Source organism: Silurus aristotelis, assembly GCF_946808225.1.
Source record: "Silurus aristotelis genome assembly, chromosome: 29".
NCBI classification, from domain to species: Eukaryota; Metazoa; Chordata; class Actinopteri; order Siluriformes; family Siluridae; genus Silurus; species Silurus aristotelis.
The window spans coordinates 1,053,947-1,075,865 of NC_139602.1; the positions used below are offsets into that span (position 1 = coordinate 1,053,947).

General features: G+C 40.7%; 2 protein-coding genes and 1 long non-coding RNA gene across 4 annotated transcripts in view; 1 reads left to right on the forward strand and 2 right to left on the reverse strand.

Annotated features, from left to right (window-relative positions):
• Nucleotides 1-351: 351 nt before the first annotated feature.
• snx3 (sorting nexin 3) lies at nt 352-10,796 on the reverse strand. Its single transcript, XM_083535741.1, has 4 exons — nt 10,558-10,796; nt 4,521-4,616; nt 4,099-4,223; nt 352-1,604 (listed from the first exon to the last, which is right to left on the reverse strand). Exons 1-4 carry the CDS (start codon nt 10,717-10,719, stop codon nt 1,499-1,501), a joined length of 489 nt encoding a protein of 162 aa, XP_083391867.1. The 5' UTR covers nt 10,720-10,796; the 3' UTR covers nt 352-1,498.
• On the reverse strand, nt 5,305-10,144 carry LOC310722923. The gene is made up of 2 exons (XR_014532545.1): nt 5,832-10,144; nt 5,305-5,731 (listed from the first exon to the last, which is right to left on the reverse strand). It is a non-coding gene; the product is annotated as an uncharacterized lncRNA (long non-coding RNA).
• A 74-nt stretch (nt 10,797-10,870) lies between the features above and the next one.
• afg1lb (AFG1 like ATPase b) overlaps nt 10,871-21,919 on the forward strand; it is a 36,595-nt gene continuing 25,546 nt past the window's right edge. Inside the window, exons 1-6 of one of the 2 annotated variants that reach the window (XM_083535721.1) lie at nt 10,871-11,236; nt 12,689-13,017; nt 16,236-16,287; nt 16,373-16,474; nt 16,617-16,747; nt 21,376-21,475. In XM_083535721.1, the coding sequence (XP_083391847.1) occupies nt 11,152-11,236; nt 12,689-13,017; nt 16,236-16,287; nt 16,373-16,474; nt 16,617-16,747; nt 21,376-21,475 (799 nt within the window). In that variant the 5' untranslated portion in view covers nt 10,871-11,151. The remainder of the gene's footprint in view (nt 11,237-12,688; nt 13,018-16,235; nt 16,288-16,372; nt 16,475-16,616; nt 16,748-21,375; nt 21,476-21,919) is intronic. The other variant, XM_083535722.1, reaches the window with a different exon arrangement.

The window sequence follows — 21,919 nt, forward strand, 5'->3', positions numbered from 1 at the left end:
TGTCTCCTTAGCTCTTCAAATGATAGCAGGAGTCCGATTTCTCCCTGAAACACAAACAAGCGCTTATTTTCCTTGTTTCTTCTGTCTTTATGTAATAAAATCTTCAAAGCACTTTTGTACATCGCTCTGGAAAAGGACGTCTGCAAATTTAAAGCTCAAATCCAATCAGCCAATCAGGTAGCAGCAAAGCAATCCAATAGAAACAATCTGTACAGTAAATTAAATACGTAGACTTTTAGGGGGTTTGGACCAAAAATGTGATTTTGATCACATTCTCCTTGAAACCGTGGTGAGCAGAAAAGCATCTTAAACCCTGAGCAGATCCACTACAAACAAACAACCCAAAATATATTAATTTGTCAAGTAAATTTGTTTATTATACACACACTGTAAATAGATCATTAGTTCACAAACAAATCTGTGATAAAGTAAAAGAAAAAACAACCAGCAACGAGTCTTTATCCACCACGAGAACCCAGAGGAGCTTCAGTATGCTTTGGAAGGGATTCAAGATGTGCCCTAGATCTCCCTCAGATCTCCATGATGGCTGGTGGCTGAGAATGCTGATATACTCTATGGACAAAAGTTTGTGGACACCTGCTATGTGCTTCTTTTTGAACATCCTATTCCATATTTGGTCTCCATTCACTCTTATAGTAAGCTCCAGTCTTTTGGGAAGAGATTTGGTGGAGATTTGGTGGAGATCGGTGAGATTTTATTTCATCACAAAGGTGTTCGAGCTCTAAATACTTTTGGCCATATCGTGAACATCTAACGGGTAAAAAATAGAAAAAATGGCAAAGAATAATCACAAAAGCTTCAGATCACGTGTGTGTGTGTGTGTGTGTGTGTGTGTGTGGGGGGGGGTGTTATTGGCGCTTTATAGGGAACAAATAATGGCACAGCGAACATGCACATCAGATGGACTTGGATTTTTATTTATTTATTTTTTTTTAAACAAAAACGTGAAGGAAACAGAATTCGGAGAGGTTTGGTATCGCCGATGTTCTGAAGAGTAGTGCAATAGTGTATTAGATAGTGATAAAAAAAAAAAAAAAAGAAAGAGTGTTAAGCTTTGAGTGTTAAAATATTTATAAAAAAAAAAAAAAAAAAAAAAAAAAAAAAAAAAAAAGAAAGAAAGAAAGAAAGAAAAAGAGTTTCCAACGATGCTCAAACATTTGCATATATTTACGGAAACAGTTTGGGTTCCTCGACGTTCCTTAATCTTCTACCAAGAAATCCACAGACCTAAAACACCAGAAGTTTTAGATGATGACCGTGTGCAGGAGCGTAGAAGAGCCGTAGGATTCGTTCCGTCTCGCTGTTTATCCAGAAGGAAGAAGAGTTCAGAGCAGACAGAGACTTCTTACACACACACACACACACACACACACACACACACACACACACACACACACGTGTAGCGAGTTCCAGTGTGGGCAAATCATGTTCAGGATCACGTACAGGATCATGTTCAGGATCGGGATCGGGATGAGGATCAGGCATTCCTGATTTTAGAAGGGGTGTAGCTTTTATCCACGGATTCGTCCTGAAGGAACATGTGAAGGCAGCGTTCGTTCTGGGCCAACGGATGACCGGCCACTCTGAGAAAACATCAAAGAGAAGATTCGAGTTAAAGGTTGAGGAGGTACAGAGATGCATCAGTGCACGAACTCTCCATTTGTGAATATTACAATAAAAGTATTGGAACACCTTTGTCCCTTCACTTGAACTAGTAGACCCAAACCTGTTCCAGCATGCCAGTGCACGACGCCAGCTCCATGAAGATCTACTTTCCATGGGTTGGATGTGTGTGGAAGATTTTGAGTGACCTGCTATAGAGCTCATAACCTATTTGGGATGAAATGGAACATCACCCCAGGCCTCCTCACCTACATCACTACCATACTTTATTAAGTGGCTGAATAAAATCTCCACAAAATCTAGAACATCTTTCCAGAGTGCCATCTTCCACCTGCATATCTTCCCTCACCACATCCATGAACCTCATGCCATGAACCTCCTGCTTGGCCTTCGTCTGTGTTCTTCTACTTCTACCCCATGTCCCTCCTCTGCACACGAGCAAACATCTCGATTGTGCCTCTCACCCCCTTGTCTCCAAAATGTCCTACATGCACCGTCCCTCTAATAAACTCATTTCAGTCCATCCTCATCACTCCCGGTGAACATCTCAGCATCTTCTACTCCGCCAGCTCCAGCTCCGCCTCCTGTCTTTTTGTCCAAAAGCAGCTTTTCGTATTTACATTGACACCAGAAGGACACATTTATACAACTGAGCAGGTGAGGGTTCGGGGCCTTGCTCAAGGGCCCAGCAGTGGCAGCTTGTGATTTGATGGTGGTGGGATTTGAACTTTCTGATGAGAAGCTGCCACAACACCTCTATGCCACGAGGTCACGTCTCATGATGCGATTTCTTTCATTTCTTCCGGCTCACACAAAACTTCTCTGATCTACAGGAGGTGGGGATTTTTACTGGAGTTGGAAACACGTAATCACGTGGCGCCGCTTTACGTCTAGAAAATGCCGGGACCCGTGGGTGCTGATAACGGCGAACAATGACACTTAATTCAGGATTTTGTGTTTAAAATAAAATAAGGCGAATGTGGGGATGGGGGGGGGGGAGGTGTAGAAAGAAGGGAGAAAAGAAAATACTTAATTGCTCGCGTATTGCTTTCGAATCCAAACCTAATTTGCGGCTCGTCTGGTATTAAAATTCACACGGGTACGGCAGCGACGCATTTGCACATGAAACAAAGATAACGGCAAAGTCTGCAATCACAGCAAATAATTACAATCGCACTGTAACTTTTATTGTCTGTGGCGGTGTCGGGGGGTGGGGGGTGGTGGGGGTAGAAGGGGGATGTGGTGGTGGGGGGGGCACACGGGATCAAAAAATAAGCACGGGTGCAGTTAAGATCCTGCGGAGAACGAGGAACACACGGCTGTAATTTCGCTCGCAATTATCATAAATTACACAGCGAAAATAAAACAAATGTAGTAAAAAAAAAAAAAAAAGAAGAAAAAAAAGGTAGAAGAAGAAGTAAAGCCGGCTGCACTCGCACTCGGCCTCTCATCAGTTTCGATCCTTTCGCCGGATAATTACGAGGTAATACGGAGAAGAAAATGAAAAGAGAGAGAGAGAAAGGGAAAAGTAGAGAGATATCAGCTGACAGGAAAGACTTGTAAGCAGATCTGGTCCTCTGTTTAACTTCAACCTTCATGAAACTTCAGCGAGAGGAAGCAGCATTGTTACTGCACACTTTCTTTCTTTTCTTTTTTACAAGCTTTTACAAGCATTCCGTGGCGTTTCAGACCCTGCTACCACTCTGCCTTTGTCAAAGATAGAATGAGAGAAAAGAAAAAAAAAAAAACCCCAGAGAAAGCTCAGTTTCAGGATTTGAAGAATAATAATCGTTTACAGCATGCAGAGACCTTTTTTTTTTTTTTTTTTTTTCCTTGCAGCTGGACAAATGACATGTTTCGCAACTTCAGGGAATAAACACACTTCTGGAATAGTGCAAGGAAATGTAATAATAAAAAATAAAAAAAAGGAAATTTTTTTTAAGGGCCATTACATTATTTATTTATTTTTGCTTTTGTAGTACAATCTTTGTACTTTCGACAACAATAATAATATTAACAATAAACAGAATAAATGCTTTGTATTTAGTTAGAAACTTTTTTAAATGAAAACTTCGCTTTAGGATATATTTTTTATTAATAAATTAATTAATTAATTAATTAACAAATTAATAAATAAATCAGAAACAAAAATAAAATAATAATTATCAATTATTTGTTTTTTTAAATATTTTGTTTCAACCTTTTATTGCTTTAAACTAAGATTTTTGGTATTTAAATTATTATTTAACTTTTTTGATGAAGCCTTTAACATTTCGGTATAAAAAAAAAGAATAATGAAAAGAGTTTTGTGCTTTTAGATATTTAGTGTTCAACACCTGCTGAAATCCTGTGATATTTCCAGGAGAAAAGATTTTCTGGACTTTATTTGTATCTGTATTTTTGCAGGTTGAATTTGGACGTAGTGAATGTTGGACTGTGAACACCGAGACCTACTTGTTGAGGAACTGCTCCAGGCCTTGCCGCCGCTCCTCGATGAAGGAGTCGTCGAAGATGCCGTCGTCTCCCCGGAATGGGAGCTGCCTGAACAGGGCTTTCCCCGGCAGAGGAGGAACGACCACCTGATGATGAAACAAACGGAGGTGTAGAAATGGAGAACGGGTCGGTCAGTGAACTAAAACACCTCAACTCAATGATTCTCATATTTATATTTACATTTTATAGGTACAGAAGTCATTGAAAATAACTTCCATCTCCGTTTGTCTCAGGCTTCACCTCCCTGAGTTCCGTTTGGAGAAGAAGCATAACATGGCTGGATAAGGCGGGTGTCCCAATACTTTTGGACAGACGGTGTATTGTATACATCTATAAACTACTTTCTCTTCTTTATCGCTCTTTTGTCCTTCCGTGCTCCTCACCTTGCTCTCTCTCTCCAGCTCTCCTCTGAGCCACTCGAAGTCGCTGTATCTCCGCCTGACGCTCGACTCCTTCAGCTTGAAGATCGGAAGGTTGGTCTGATGAGGAGAAGAAGAAAAAAAAGATCAGGCAGTGAAAAAAAAAAACCATTAAAACATTACTGAAAGAAAACAAACAAACAAATAAATAAATAAATAAAGTTATTGAGGTGAAGAGAGAGAGACAGAGAGAAAGAGAGACAGAGAGAGAGAGAGAGATAGAGAGAGAGTTAGAGAGAGATAGATAGACAGAAGGATAGAGAAAACGATACAGTAAGAGAAAGAAATAGGGAAAATTAAAGAGAGAGGGATAGAGTGAGAGATCGACAGAAATAAAGAGAGATAAAAAAAAAGAAAGACAGAAAAAGAGAGCTAGAAACCGAAAGAGAAAGAGACAGACAGACTGAAAGGGAGAGAGAGAGAGAGGTCTTTATTGAGATTAGACGTATGATGGGTTTCTCTCACTCCTCTCTTTCATCATCACATCTTCACTCCACTCTGTAGATCTCGGAGTGATATAATCAGTCTGTCCTCAACCTCGAGTGCAGCTCTTCAGCTTTATTCACAACATCCATCAAACACCACCACCTTCTCTCCCCCCTTCTCTCTCTCTTTCTCTCCATTCTCATCCTTTCTTTCCCTCCTTCCTAAAGGTCTAAAGTCATGTTAGAAACAACACCTGAGCCAACTGAAATCTAGAAGAAAAGCGACTATTCGCGAAAAACTGAATCAGTCTTTTGTGTGAGTGTGTGTGTGTGTGTGTGTGTGTGAGTGTGTGTGTGTGTGTGTGTGTGTGTGTGTGTGTGAGTGTGTGAGTGTGTGTGTGTGTGTGAGTGTGTGTGAGAATGAACAGGTGTGAGTGTAAGTGTAGGGTTACGGTAGTTTTGCTGTTCAGAGTATTTGAGTTTTGGTTTCCTCAAAGCAAAATTAATCCCGAGGTCAAGCCATTGGGTAATCTAAAACACACACACACACACACACACACACACACACACACACACACACACACACACACACACGTCACCCTAATGCCCAGCAAAAAAACCTGTATTTTAGATTTACTGGGATAATAGATTACATGCTTACACAATTATACACAATACTGTACTATACAACTAAATCCACTCCGAGAGATCTACATTCACCCCTACAGATCTACATCAACTTCAGGAGATCTACATCGACTTCAGGAGATCTACATCAACTTCAGGAGATCTACATCAACTTCAGGAGATCTACATCAACTTCAGGAGACCTACATCAACTTCAGGAGACCTACATCAACTTCAGAAGATCTACAGTAACTGTAAATGTTCCTCCTGCAGAAAGCCGTTAAAGCACAGAGTATAAAAAAGTTTTGGAGATCTACAATAACTTCATGAGATCCACATAAACTTGAGGGGAGATATACACTAAATTCAGAAGAGCTAAATCAAGGTTAAGACATACTGTACATTAACTTTTGGAGATCTATAGTAACTTCAGAAGAAGTACAGCAACGGTTAAAGGTTCCTCTTCATCTGAAGATCTAAAGTTTAAAGACATATTGCACATCAACGTCAGGAGAGCCACACAAACTTCAGGAGATCCACTGTATCTTTATAAGTTCCTCCTGCAGAAAACTGAAGAAGCACAAACTTTCCTGTACAACTTCAGAAGATCAACATTAAGTGTGGGAGATCTACAGTAACTCCGGAAGATCTACATCAGCCTCAATAGATCTAAATCAACTTAAGGAGATCTACAGTAACTTCAGGAGATCCACAGTAACTTCAGGAGATCTACAGTAACTTCAGGAGATCCACAGTAACTTCAGGAGATCCACAGTAACTTCAGGAGATCTACAGTAACTTCAGGAGATCCACAGTAACCTTTAAAGGTTCATCCAGCAGAAAAACTGATGAAACACAGACTTCAAAGAGAGAGGAAAAAAAAAAAAGTCAATAAAATGTACCGAATGAAACTTTTAAATTCAGGCTTTCGGAACGAGAGAAAGCGAGAGATAGAGTGAGAGAGAGGGAGAGAGAGAGAAAAAGGCAGAAACGGCGCTAAAGGGAAAGAAAGAGACTGTCCATTTCATGCGCATCAATCCCGATTGTACGATAGATTCACTAAAAGCGCTTCTTCTTTCAGTCACCCATCCGAAAAGAGGGAAAGAGGGGTCTCCCTCCTTTCTCTCTCTATTTTTTTTATATATCAACCCATCCCTGAGATATATGTGGGCGCACTCCGAGGTCGGTGGTTTTGGTGTGGGGGGGGCAATGCTGTGTCCTCATTAGGAAGAGAAGAGAGGATAGCGGGGAAAAAGATAGAGAGAGAGAATGGAGAAAAAGAAAAAGAGAGAAAGAGGGGAAAAAAAAAAAAAAGCCCATGTGCTGAAAGGTCACCTCGCTCGGTGTGAGGGTTCGGCGCCGGGTGTGCATTAGCTTTTAGCGGGCCGCGTCGAGTCAAGTTTGAGAGCGCGCATTTGTGTCGCATCTCTCTCTTTTTTTTTGTCCTCCCCCGAAATGAAAAAAAGAAAAAAAAAAAAAACATGATGCACAATGCCATCTCATCGCATCATGTCTCGAAAGAGAGATGGGGAGACGGACAATACGGCAGCGCTCGCACTTGATGCTTTACAAACCGACCCCCCCCCTCCCTCCTCTTCGTCTTCTTCTCCGTATTTTCAAAATTCAGCTCCTCTCTCACACAGGGCTCACACACACACACACACACACACACACACACACACACACACACACACACACACACACACACACACACACACACACACACACACACACACACACACACACACACACACAGCTCCCTTCGCTTTGTTCCCATTGCATCAACTCCCACTTTTGATACTGTCATCTCAAGTAGGATATGGTGGTCTTGATACAATCTGCCCCCATTACCATTAAAATAGTTGTCTGCGAGGATGCTGTAGACTTTGGATTACACTTGACTGGGACTGACAGCTTCGGCAAGCAAGGCGTTTTTTATTAATGGCCCGAGAGTGAGGGAGAGAGGAGAAAAAGAAAGAGGGTTCTTTAGGGTGGGGGATGAAAAAGGGATGAAGAGGTGGAGGTGAAAGGAAAAAGGGTGAGAGGAAAAAGGAGGGGAAAAACGGGAGTCTCCTGCCTGTAAACAAAGTCCTCTCTCACTCTATGTCTCCCTTCCACGCTCTGTCCTTCTCTCTCTCACTTTTTCACTGTCTCTCTCTCACTCCTTCTCGATTTTCCTCGGACCGTCTCTCTTTTTTTTTTTTTTACTCCTTCTCTCTCATTCTCGCTCACTTTCTCTCTCGCGTCGTCTCTCGAACGTCTTTTAAGTCTCGCTCATTTCGTCATTTTCTCACTTCGTCTCTACCTCTCACTCCTTCTCTCTCTCTCTCTCTCTCTCTCTCTCTCTCTCTCTCTCTCTCTCGCATTTTTTCCCCTCCCCTTTTCCGGGTCGTTTCTCTTGTTCCATTTTTTGTGCTTTTTGTTTTCTCTTTGTCGTGTTGTGAACGTGTGCGAGGAGAAAGAAAGAGCGATACGGAGACAGACAGACAGACAGGGAAAAAAAGAGGGGGGAAAATAGAACACTTTAAAACTATTTTTCACCTCCTGAGCCACAGAACAAACAACCGTATTATTCTTAATGTACATAAAGGCTGTGATATTATTATTTCTGATGAATAAATGAAGCATAAACAGCCGTGAGAGGGCAGGAATGAGATCACTCCGAACTGTTAGCCTGCTGTTTACATGAGCTATAAATCACAATTTTGTTAAATAAATAAACACGTAAAACACGTACATAAAAACACACACTTCTGGAAGGAGACGTGTCACAAAACTTACGAACGTCAACCTTTTAAACAGGGTCGGGGGGTGGGGGTCGGTGAGGGGGGGGGGGGGGGGCTTCGGTGTCATCCAGTAGGGGGTACGAGTGGTGAAGGGGGTTCAAATGGGCTTCAGCAGCGGCACTCATTCACTCCACGCCTCTCTCAATGAGAGGATTAAGAAGGCAGGCGTTCGTGCACTTTCACACACACACACACACACACACACACACACACACACACACACACACACACACAATCCCTGTAACGTGGGATACAAAAGCAAAAAAAATGCAAAATGTAAATCGTCTCAATTAAAGCACGGGGTTGAGGATAACTTCAGAAAAAGGAAATAAATAAATAACGATCGTTTGAAAACTCTTGACAGCTCGGTGTTGAGAGAGAGAGAGAGAAAAAAAAAAAGAGAGACAGAGAGAGAAATGGATGGAAGGATGAGCAGGGCACTCCCTCATGCAAAACAGGGTCAGCACAGGCTCCCTGGCACACAATAATGCTGATTACACGCATATGCTAATTATTACACGCTAATCAAGTACAGTAGCTTTAGATTCGGGCTAATGGCTGCCAACGTGCGGCGCTGTAGGAGAAAAGCTATAAATACTATAGGAAAGCCAAAGCGCTCGCTCGCCCACCCGCCCGCCCGACGCCGAACACAAGAGCGTCTGTCAAAACTTATCAGCGACGCCGAACGACCGCTCGAATACGGAGGGGCCGGCGAGCACGTCTTCACGAAAAAAAAAAAAAAATCATAGTCTTATCTGTGCTTTTGTGCGGTCGCCTAACGTTCCTGAGGTACGAGCCGAGCACGGAATTACTTCTTGTTCTCAAAAAAACGTCTGACAATACTTCATTAGAAAACATTTCTAAGAAGCTACCTGTGTCCTAATCAAGTTCTTTCAGAAGATCTTGTGTAGGAAGGGCTTGTGCTTCCGAACCACCGAAGCCTGAACCCCGCAAGACTTCTAACATCGTATATACGATCCATCATGTGGGATCAAACGTTCCGGTGTGGATGTGCAGAGAGCCTCATCTTGAGGAACACCATTACCATAACAAGGGTGGTACTGCAGAGGATCTGCTAGTGTTTTAATAGGTGGGACGTAACTCCAGGATCCAAGGTTTTCCAGAAGAACATCACCCTGAATGATGCTTTGTTGTAGCCCATGTGCTTCAATGAGCCGCGGATTTTTATTTTTTAGATCAGCATGGTGGAAGAGAGTTACTGCAGAAGATCAGGAGGCTGTGAAATACTCAAACTGAGGCCATGATGGCCGTGTAACGCTGTTCCTATTAAAACGACAAACAGAAAAGAATCTTGCAAAACGTTTTGTTGGTCCAGTGATGTTTGTGTAATGACCCGTGACCATCAAACATCTATTATACAGTCATCACTATGGTTCCCCATGACCAGTGATCACCATAGTTCCCAGTGACCAATCCCTAAACTTTTGTTGTTCTTCCTTTCTTTCATCTCAGCTACATTTTCTACTATTAAAAAAACCCGAATCTGTAAATACCTTCTTACAAAAAAGCCTACAAAAAAAAGAACTGAAGAACTGTTGTAACGTTTCCCAGATGGAATTTCCTGCTTGTACTAAAGGCTTCACAATGCTGAAGATGGTGGATCACCTGCAATTTTCTAATCTTCCACTTATTAATTAAATTATTTATTTATTTATTTATTCATTAATTTATTCATTCATTCATTCAATTAACTTCAATTCATTTATTTATTTGATCAATTTTTCGATTTATCTTTTCCATTCTTCCATTTATTTCATTCATTTATTTTATTCATTTTTCTACTCTTTCCATTTATCTAGTGACGTAACACGTCAAGATATGCAAAAACAAAAACGGGGGGGGGGAGGGTTGTTGAATATGCAAATCTAAATTGTGGCGTCATCCGGAGGCGCCTTCTGCGCATGCGCCAGCAAGCCAACTAACTTCTCGTACCCCTTAAACAGCTTCAACAAGGAGGAAACAAAATGCACGGGTTAATGACTTTACTTAACTAATTAATAACCGAGTAATTAAGCTATAAAGCTTACATAATAATAAATAAAATAAAAACCCGCCAGGCTGCTGTTGTTGTTGTTTTTTTATTATATGTATAATATATGATATATTTGACCAAGCTAACATGCTAACGATCCACTAGCACACCTTAAGTCGGATCTCGTAGGTGGTGAATCTCGCCCGTCCGACTCCGACCGTCTCGGGATTGGCCACGTCAATCTCCAGGAAGTTACTCGGAGGTCCATAGGCATCGTTGAGGTTCTGTGGCTTGGTGTAGAGCCTCCGTGTGTCCGCTATGGTGTCCGCCATCAGTGCCCAGCTAACACCTTCCCTACCCCTTCTTTCCCCTGCCTGTTTACCTCCCGCTCCTCACTTCCGCTCAGCTGATCCGCAGCTGACTGCGCGGTCCCATCCCAATCCGCTCTCTCCTCCATACACCACGTGCACTACGCAGTCCAAGACCGAACGCATTTCAAGCGCCCTATCTAGTGCACTATATATCCAATTTTAATCTGATTGACACAACGCCTCACCAGTGCACTGGTTTTCCCCTACAACTCTTATTTCTACAAACAAAATTCCCCGTTTCAAAAATAAATAATTCCAGACAATGCCATAGAGTGTATTATGTATTGTGTCCTAAATATATGTTTGCACTCGTATTATATGTATATATTTTTCACTAATATAAATGTAAGCCTTTCAAATAAAGTTCTACTACTTTGAACCTGAAAAACCAACATGGCGGCGCGCGTGTTAGCAAGAAACTTTGCGAGATATTTTAAAGAGGAATCGTTTTCTGTACGGAATTTTAAGATAGTCACAGGTAAGAAGACGAATCCTTGATTAAATCAGTAAAACACATTTTAATAGAATGATCAATCTCAAGCGCAGACTCGTATTTGTGTATGTAGGCTAAGTTCAAGTACAAGAGAATATACAGTGTGGGTGTGCAGTACAGACCTCACACACACACACCTTCACGCAATGCTGCATGCATATGAAAGAAAATATTTATGCTTGCATATCTGCTTGTTTGTTAATTATTCAATTATAAGTTACAATTAGATTGTCATTGTTTTCAAGGAAATTCTGAAATTCGAAATAATCTCAAAGGTGTTCAGTAGGGTTTGAAGTCTAAGGGAAATCACACAAGATCTTCCATACACATCCAGCAGATCTTCATGGAGCTGGTTGTGCTCATGATCCTCAACTGCTCAGTAGTATAAATAAGAATAAATAAATAAGAACGTATCAATCCTCCAAAACCGAGTGCAGAGTTAGAATAGAGGACACAGTAAAGGATGTAGGCTTAAGAGTACCAGGTGATATCAAAAGGTTTGGAGACTAATGGTGGTAAATCGTGCTATTCTGACCCACGTGAAACTGGACAGCTCAACCCCCAAAAATGACAAAAACGTTCGGCAACTCGTGCATGATGATCGTCAGACAACGATCCACATGATCTCACAACTGCACCCACCCTACTCGCCAGATTTGGCTCCTGTGGACTTCACCTACTTCCCAAAGATGATCCAGCCCAAAGGTCGCCTTTTTCACACCGTAGCTAAGATCCAGCATAAATCACAGAAGGTGTCTGACACGATTCGAAAAGAAGACTTCCAGGACACATTCCAGAAGAACGCTGGGAGTGCTGGGTTCCTGTGCAAGGGGACTGTTTCAAAAGTGATAGTGTGTAAACGTAAATGAATAAAGTATTTTCTTGTAAACAGAGCGAGTCTCCAAACTTTCTCTAGTATGTTGGTATGGATCGATGAGCAGGTTAGAAAGTCAAACGGGGACTTTTTAATGTTACAGGATATAAAAATAGATGCTACATGTATCTCGCTAGTCGTTCCAGAGACCGTTAATCAAGATGGCCGACAAAAGTGTCAGTGCGTGCATGGGACAGCGTGTGGTGCTGAAGTTTCTTGTGAAAAAAGGTGTAAAGCCAAAAGACTTTAAACACAGTGTGGTGATGAGATGCTCAGCTTTGGGAAGACATTTAAACGGTGTTAACAAATTAAAGATGAATGTCAGTTCCCTGAAGACGAAGTGACACAGGGAGGCCTAGGATGGTTCAGGCATCCTGAAAATCTTTCTAGGTGTTAGTTAAATGCTGGGATGAGTGTATAAACATAGTTATGTCAAAAACTAAACTTCTTGAAATTGGTTTATTTACATTTTATAAAAGTCCCGGTTTGACTTGAACGCCCCCTCGTAGATCCGGACAGTTCCATAGATTATCCAAATGACTGGTCCTGGTGTCTCCTTCCAGGTTGTTGGATTTGTGAGAAACCCACTAGCCCAGACTACGCCACACCCCTCGGACCTGTCGCTCACTACGATGGCCTGGTGAAATCTGGCTTGCTTCTTGAAGATAGTCTACAGAAAGCTGCACTTTGCCAGCTTGAAAAGTTGTGTGGAGAAATGGCAAATTATTCCAACCTCCCTCTTTGTCTTCCAAAGACCATAGAGAGAAAAACAGATGGTAGGTTAAAAGGAGAAGCGTCCAAAATCTTCAAGATGGACGAAAGAGTAGAGGATTTGGGATGTGGTGCTTGCAGAACAGAAGAACAGGAAGTTGAGAAACGTGAGACTGAAAAGGTACGTGGATTTAAATTGCATTGGATATTTTTTCAAAGTGGTTCTGCTGCAGTTTTATGGTGTATTTGGGGACAAATTTAAGATTTACATAGAACTAATACACAGATCAGCCCCGAATGAGACAGATAGATGCTTTTCTTCAGTATAACTCCAATCGTACATACATCAGCTCAATGTATTTGAATGAACCTTTCGCTCAACCCTGAGTGTATGTGTAAGTAACAGTGTCTTTTTATTTAATCCTGACTAAGAGTGTGTGTTTCTGTGTGTGTGTGTGTTTGTTTGTGCGATGTCGTGTGTGGGATGTCGGTTTCGCATGAATTAATTTTTGTATTTCATGAATTTTAAAGGTCCATCGAGGTGAAGCGAGAGGCTTTGCTTCACAATGTTTCAATTATCTAGAATAATTGTCACCTTACTTTGAGAAATCAGTCACGCAGACCCGAAGGACGTATTTGATCACTCGGAAGATGAGACTCTGAGCTGTTTAACGACATCAAAAATAATTTATGCCTGTCTGCTCCAAATATCAGGAGTGCCACGAGCCGCTCGATTACCTGTTGGGCGGAGTCACATGGGTCACTTTTTTGCCTGAATAATTAAAGATGGATTAGCATGAAGAACTAGCTAGTATTTGGTGAAGGGTTTAGTTATATAATAATCCACAGCGATGCAGTGGAGTTATATTAATGTCATATAAGTCTAAAAGGCCATGCATTATAATTTTTTTTTTTTTCTTGGCTTCTTGTGATCTCCACATAAGTTTTTTCTTATCCCCCCCCCCCCTCCATCCAGCCAGCCATCCATCCATCCATCCATCCATCCATCCATTCATTCATTCATTCATACTTTTATTCATTGTTTGGTACACAGAATCATAATTCAACACAAACAACCCCAGACATTCCTCACTCTCTCTTTCTAGCCACCATCTCCAGCATCTCCACAATGGATATCAAGGTGCTTCCAGGCCAGACAAGGCCCTTAGGGAAGACCTTACACCTAGAATGCATGCTAGACCCATCCTAAACAAACTGGCTTCATATAAAACAGTTGTTTATATTGACAGGAATTGGTACCTCACTGGGCAAGATGAAGGACTTCTTGGCCTTGAGTTCAAATCCCAGCACCACCAAGATGGCACTTCTGGGCCCTTTATCAAGGTCTCGAAGCTCAAGTTGTAAATAAGATCGTTGTAAGGGGCATCTACTAAATGCCATAAATGTAAGTGAGAGAACATCCAAATTCTCCAAACCTAAGTCTAGAGTTAGAATGGTGAAAACAGTAAATTATGTGGGCTGGGTTTCTTGGAGGAAAGAAGAACACAAAGTGGAGGAACGTGACACTGAGAAGGTGGACCTAAAAGTACACGTACACCTAGAAAGCATACTTGACAGGAAGCTCATTTACACTGCTCGTATCCCTGACCTCATTCTTTTCTGTCATTACCCAGAACCTGTGATCTAATAGGTGAGGGTTTGGGGCGTAAATTAACCGGTAAATTGATCGCATTGCTTTTCAGCTTAACTTTCTTTTCACCACAATGATCAGGTTGGTTCCTTGTTGCGTGATAGCGGAGAACCAGCTGCTGGGTGAGGAAAATTGGCTGGGGACCAAATTGGGAAGAAGAAATGGAAAGAAAATGCTTATTTTTTTATTTATATATATAAAAGTTACCTGGCACTGATATATGTAATTATATACTGTAAGGTACCAGACGACAGACATTCTGTAGCATGACTGTAAATTCAGAAAACATTAGATACCGAGTTGAAGGTTAAAAAGCTCATAATGTGTTTAGTCGTATTGTAAACCTCGTATTCCTTTCTGTCTTATTCCTGTATATATATTTTATCCTTATAGATCTACTTTATATACTTTATATTTTAATTGTTATTTATATATTCTGTTTCTATTTACATGTTGGACAGTCATAAAGAGCATTTCACTGCATGCACTCTGTATGAACGTGTACAAATTTGATTGGATTATTAAAAGGGATTTACGCTTCTTTTATACATGAGACACAGAGACTTCAGTCAGAAAAGCGATACCTGACTAACCATGGAGTTTACATCAGTTGTGGAAGCTTGCTGGCTCTGTTTGACCATTTTAGCATGTCTGGGAGTCAACAAGGGGTTATAAGGCCGTTGCCACTTTTCTAGTACTTCAGCACAGGGGAAAAAAAATGTAAAGAAAAAGTGATGCAGACTTGATCTTTTGTCTCATTTTTCATCTGTTAGCCTTTTTGAACCTAACTGAGAGGGAGGGGGCATTTAAGACGCCATGTTTCCTGGGTGCCCCTTTTATTGAGCATTCATCTGAGAACAATCACAAATACATAAATGAAGCAAGACACAAGTGTGTCACGTTTTATAAAACATGCAGCAGGCTATAAAAATAGCCACGAGACTGAAAATACCCAATAATTAAGAAGCTTTAAAGCAAGCGGAGCTGTAATGAACCTGATCGGAAAGCGACGCGAGTGTAATTTACCCCCACGCAGTGTGAAGAAAAGGTGGTTAGAAAGGCAAAAATTTCTCCAAGGATCACACTCGGAGACCTGCAGAAGTTTTTGAGGGCCCAAAAGTCTCCAGATCTACAATTAGGCCTGTTCGCGATATGAAAACTTGCAACCTGTAGAGTTTTTTTTTTATATAGAGCCTGAAACGTATGCAACAGGAGTCAGAACCTGGATTAAAAATACATTCTGAGATCCTGAGAGCAACACAGAGCTTTTTTTTATTTATTTTTTTAGAATTTGTATCTAGAAAAGAAGTTTATAGGATCATTAATTACATTTGATGGAGAATTTAAAAGATTTTGACAATGTTTTACCTCAAAACTGATCTCGGCAGGCCAACATTATTCGGACACCCAACTTTTTCCACCCATATGTGGTTCTTCTACAAACTGCCAGCAAAGCCTTCGTGAAGATCTATTTTCCAAGAATTGGATGTGTGTGGAAGATCATGAGTGGCCTGCTATAGAGCTCAAACCCTATTAAGATGAATGTGAACACCACCTCTGCGATGTTGGAGCTCATTATAAGAGCAAATGGAGACTAAATGTGGAATGAGATGTTCAAAAAGGATGGTCAGGTGTCCACAAACCTTTGCCCATATCGTGTATAAACACTAAACCTTTAGTTTCTGTTCATGCAGAACGAAGTGTGTTTTTATTTTGTCCGTGACTGTGTACAACGTGTTGTCCCTCAGGATCGTGTGAAGCCGCCCCTCCCTTGTGGATTCTACATTCATGGTGGTGTTGGTGAGTTCAGAAGTTCTTTCAGAAAGATGATGTTTGATCGTAATCTTCAACATTAGTACATTCTGGATTTTTTTTTTTTTCCCAGGCACTGGAAAAACTATGCTGATGGACATGTTTTACTCCCACGTCAAAACTCCGAGGAAAAAAAGGCTCCATTTTAATGCCTTTATGTTGGAAGTACACAGAAGTACGTCTCCTTTCTTACTCACTGAAATTCACACTATTTCACACCATCGTTTTTCTCACTTTTTTACTTTCCTGTGTTATTTTCTTGATGACTGACTGTAAAAAATTTAATTGTTGCTATATTTTGTTTGTTTTTTTCCCAGAGATCCACCGGATAAAGCAAATTCTGCCGAAACAACGCTCGGGCGAACCGACAATAACGCATGACCCCGTCTTCAGCGTTGCCATGGAGATGGGGACAGATACCTGCCTCTTATGCCTGGATGAGTTTCAGGTGAGTGTGTGTGTGTGTGTCGTGGGGGGTGGGGGTGTCTGAGGAGTCGCTGAAGGTGTGCCCGCCTGCGTGGGTGGGTGTCGGCGACCAACAGGTGTTTCTTTTCTTTTTTTTTCTTTTTTTTCTTTTTTTTTTTTTTTTTCTTTTTTTTTCTTTTTTTTTTGACAATCAAGAAGGGGAAAAAAAAAAGAAAACACGAAGCCAATTTGTTAGCTCGTTAGCATAGAAATAACAATATTGAAATGCAAAGTAATGCGTGCGGGTCGCGTTTGTGCTGATCATCATATTAATAATCCTCATGTAGCAGAGATCATATTCACTGCAGCTTTTTACATACAGAAATAATGGAATTTTGCAGGTGATAGATAGATAGATAGATAGATAGATAGATAGATAGATAGATAGATAGATAGATAGATAGATTGATAGATAGATAGATAGATAGATAGATAGATAGATAGATAGATAGATAGATAGATAGATAGATAGATAGATAGATAGATTGAAGATAGATAGATTGAAGATAGATAGATAGATAGATAGATAGATAGATTGATAGATAGATAGATAGATAGATAGATAGATAGATAGATAGATTGAAGATAGATAGATTGAAGATAGATTGAAGATAGATAGATAGATAGATAGATAGATAGATAGATAGATAGATAGATAGATAGATAGATAGATAGATAGATTGATTGATTGATTGAAGATAGATAGATAGATTGATTGAAGATAGATAGATTGATTGAAGATAGATAGATAGATAGATAGATAGATAGATAGATAGATAGATAGATAGATAGATAGATAGATAGATTGATTGAAGATAGATAGATAGATAGATAGATTGATTGAAGATAGATAGATAGATAGATTGATTGAAGATAGATAGATAGATAGATTGATTGAAGATAGATAGATAGATAGATTGATTGAAGATAGATAGATAGATAGATAGATAGATAGATAGATTGATTGAAGATAGATAGATAGATAGATAGATAGATAGATAGATAGATAGATAGATAGATAGATAGATAGATAGATAGATAGATAGATAGATAGATAGATAGATAGATAGATAGATAGATAGATTGATTGAAGATAGATAGATAGATAGATTGATTGAAGATAGATAGATAGATAGATAGATAGATAGATAGATAGATAGATAGATAGATAGATAGATAGATAGATAGATAGATAGATAGATTGAAGATAGATAGATAGATAGATAGATAGATAGATTGAAGATAGATAGATAGATAGATAGATAGATAGATAGATAGATAGATAGATAGATAGATAGATAGATAGATAGATAGATAGATAGATAGATAGATAGATAGATTGATTGAAGATAGATAGATAGATTGATTGAAGATTGATTGAAGATAGATAGATAGATAGATAGATAGATAGATAGATAGATAGATAGATAGATAGATAGATAGATAGATAGATAGATAGATAGATAGATAGATAGATAGATAGATAGATAGATTGATTGTAGATAGATAGATAGATTGATTGTAGATAGATAGATAGATAGATAGATTGATTGAAGATAGATAGATTGATTGAAGATAGATAGATAGATAGATAGATAGATAGATAGATAGATAGATAGATAGATAGATAGATAGATAGATAGATAGATAGATTGATTGAAGATAGATAGATAGATAGATAGATAGATAGATAGATAGATAGATTGATTGAAGATAGATAGATAGATAGATAGATAGATAGATAGATAGATAGATAGATTGAAGATAGATAGATAGATAGATTGATTGAAGATAGATAGATAGATAGATAGATAGATAGATAGATAGATAGATAGATAGATAGATAGATAGATAGATAGATAGATAGATCGATCGATCGATCGATCGATCGATCGATCTTTCTTTCTTTTTAAAGAATATAAAACAGACATCTTGGTACAGTTTGGAGCCATCTAGTGGAGTCCAAAACCTAAATACAAACTTTGTAAAGTCCAATAAGACTATTTTAATATTCCAATAAACCAATTAACATTATATTTCATTCATCTTCTTAATCACATATAATAATAAACATTATTACAACATTATTACATTATTATTATTTTTATTTTATTCTTATAATTTTAGAATTGTTATTTCCATAAGCAGAGTCTTTCAGACGATGTTGAAGTCCACATTGAAAGTCTGTTCTAAGCTCTTTAATTTCCATCCACACCCACACCCACACACACACCCACACCCACACCCACACACACACACACACACACACACACACACACACACACACACACACATGGGGCTGAAGTCCGGTGCGTTGTCGGCGGAACTCTCGAACCCCTGTTTTGTTTGCCATACATAAATTAGGAGCCTGATGGGCCCTTACCAATCAGGAGCCGCGGCCACTTAGGCATGCAAATAAGGCGTCGGGGTTCGTTCTGCCCCTTCTCTCCTTTTTTTTCCTCCCCCCCCTTAAGTGAAGGGGTAAATGTAGAGCGGCAGCGGCGGGTCGCACGCATCCTCGGCTCTTAAATGCTAATGAAATTTCTTCGTTCTCTTCATTAGTCCACCGTCATTATCAGTAATTTGGAGCCTCACTACCTCCAACACCACCACCTACACCCCCCCCCCCCCCAAGTCCTTTTTCTTAATGAACACAAGGGCCCAAGAGAGAGTCTATATATATATATATATATAGAGGAGAAAGAGCATCCATTCACTCACTGCATTGTTTTAGGATTTCGGTTCGGAATTACTTAATTACTCATCGAGTAAATGAAAGTGGGGGGTTTAAGATCAAACAGGAGTCATTTGGCTCCGCAAAAATAAAAAAACAGGTGACTCCTCGCCTCGGCGTAATTGGATGCTCATTTGAATATACGCGGCGTTGTTTTCTCTCCCGTCTTTTTTCGAAGGCCGGCGTCCTTGACGACGTTTGTGGCTTTTCTTTCCACAAAACCGCTGGCAATCAATATGCCCGGTGACTGTGTGTGTGTGTGTGTGTGTGTGTGTGTGTGTGTGTGTGTGTGTGTGTGTGTGTGTGTGTGTGTGTGTGTGTGTGTGTGTGAGAGACAGAGAGAGAGAGCCTGCGCCCCGGTGCCTGCGTGACAAACAAATACAGGACGGATGAAAAAGGTCATAATTAAATGACTCTTTTGAAAAAGGAAAAGAGAAAGCAATTAAAGGACACCGGATCCAATTTAACTAGCAGCACCCCCCCCCCCCCCCCCAGCACCACCACCACTCACCCGCCCGCCCACCCTTTATCTTTATCTCACACACACGTATACACACACACACACACACTTGTTCAAAAAGTCCTGATGCTAATAGGGTTCCATTAAGGGTCTAAGGTTTAATATGCAAACGAAGAGAGCACTTCAGGGGAAGAAAAACAACATATGCTGAGGGGTATTGCGTGTCCTAAACCCCCCCACACAGTGTGAGGGCAACAAAAATACGATCTTCCCCTTTCCTCTTCCTCATCCTCATCCTCATCCCCTCCATTCCTTCCATCAGCACTTCATCAAAATGTACAGAAGAAGCCTGAAGAATCTGTTATCTCCCTGAAGGACGATGGTGTATAGACCGCACTCAGGGACACACACACACACACACACACACACACACACACACACACACACACACACAAAAGGCGGCGAAAGGTAGCTGGAACAGAGGGATGAAGAGAGATGGACAGAATATGAAAAGGAAGAAGGATCTCATTGTGGGTTATTGACTAAAGGGCTATTTTTTTTTTTTTTTTTTGTTTTGTTTTGTTTTGTTCGTTCGTTCGTTCGCAGAGGGTCCGGCGGCTCCTGTGTTTTTGTCGATGTGTGCGAGGCGACGGCTCGGCGCCGTGAAAAAGGCAACGTTTAAATGATAATAATGACAATGACGATGATGAGAACGATAATGAAAGGACCACTCGTCCCTGCGCTCTGCCCCGGATTCAGGGACGGCCATGCCAGGCCCTTAAGAGCACAATGGGGAACGCATCTGTGTGTGTGTGTGTGTGTGTGTGTGTGTGTGTGTGTGTACATACGTGTGGACGTGTATGGGTGTGTGAATGTATGTGTGTGTGTGTGTGTGTGTGTGTGTGTGTGGCCATCTGGCTGCCATTGTGCCACTGATTTTGCCTCGTATTTCTCCGTTTATTTATTTATTTATTTGCTCACTTATTTATTTATTTACTTGCTTATGCATTTATTTACTTCTGCTTTGTCCGAAACCCCGAGCGCTGACTTGATTAGCTCGTCTGAGCCACCTCGAGACACTTGGCCGTTTTTTTGTGCCGTCAGGTGGAGAGGCTTTGTGTTGCGCGGCGTGTGGTGGCGGTCAATGGACCTCACGGTCTGCAACCTCAGCAGCACCTGGTGCACACGTGCACACGCTCACAATAGGGCTAATTAGCTCACGTCCAAGGAGTTGTCTTCTTGCTCATCCTCAGCCCTTTCCACCTGGGAACGCTCCCATCATCTCAGATATAAAACGTTTGTTCGCTGGATCTGGGCCAGAGGTCAAGGAAAGTCGGATTTATTACACGGGAAGCTGCTGAATAAAACGTGCTGTGCTTCATTGTAGCTTCTCTTTTTCTCTGTCTTGGTTGATCAGGTGACTGACGTTGCCAGTGCCATGATTCTGAAGCAGCTTTTTGAGGGCTTGTTTACATGCGGCGTGGTCCTAGTGACCACCTCCAACCGACCACCAGAAGGTAATAAACCAGATAGAAATCTGTCCCGTAAGTATAAATCGCATTAATATGATGAAGCTCCTGAGGACCTCGTGAGCTTGATTTGAGCTTGGTATGACCACGTTCCTCTGGATTTCTCCACCCAAAAACATCTCACTAGGTGAATCTTCTACTTTAAACTTGCGTTAGGTGTGTAAAGGTGGTCATACCCTGGTTTTTCCACACGTGTGTTGGTTCTTCTCCCAATTGTTTCCACAAAAAAACATCTTTGGATGCTTGATAATGACATTTTCCCTTCAATTGAATTAGGAGAACCAAACCTGTTCCAGCATGACACCATGGGTTGGATGTGTGTGGAAGATCTTGAGTGGAATGCTATAGTGATACATTGGAACACCACCCTAGAACTCCTCACATACTTCCTCACCCACATCAGTATTCTGAAATCTCACAAAATCTTGTAAA

Excerpts from the sequence above, each read along its gene's own strand:
- snx3 (XM_083535741.1), bottom strand. The coding sequence starts at position 10,719 with ATGGCGGACACCATAGCGGACACACGGAGGCTCTACACCAAGCCACAG. Across the intron at positions 4,224-4,520 it reads AGCTGGAGAGAGAGAGCAAG|GTGGTCGTTCCTCCTCTGCC; the intron begins GTGAGGAGCACG and ends TTTCATCATCAG. Across the intron at positions 1,605-4,098 it reads CTGGAGCAGTTCCTCAACAA|AGTGGCCGGTCATCCGTTGG; the intron begins GTAGGTCTCGGT and ends ATGTTTTCTCAG.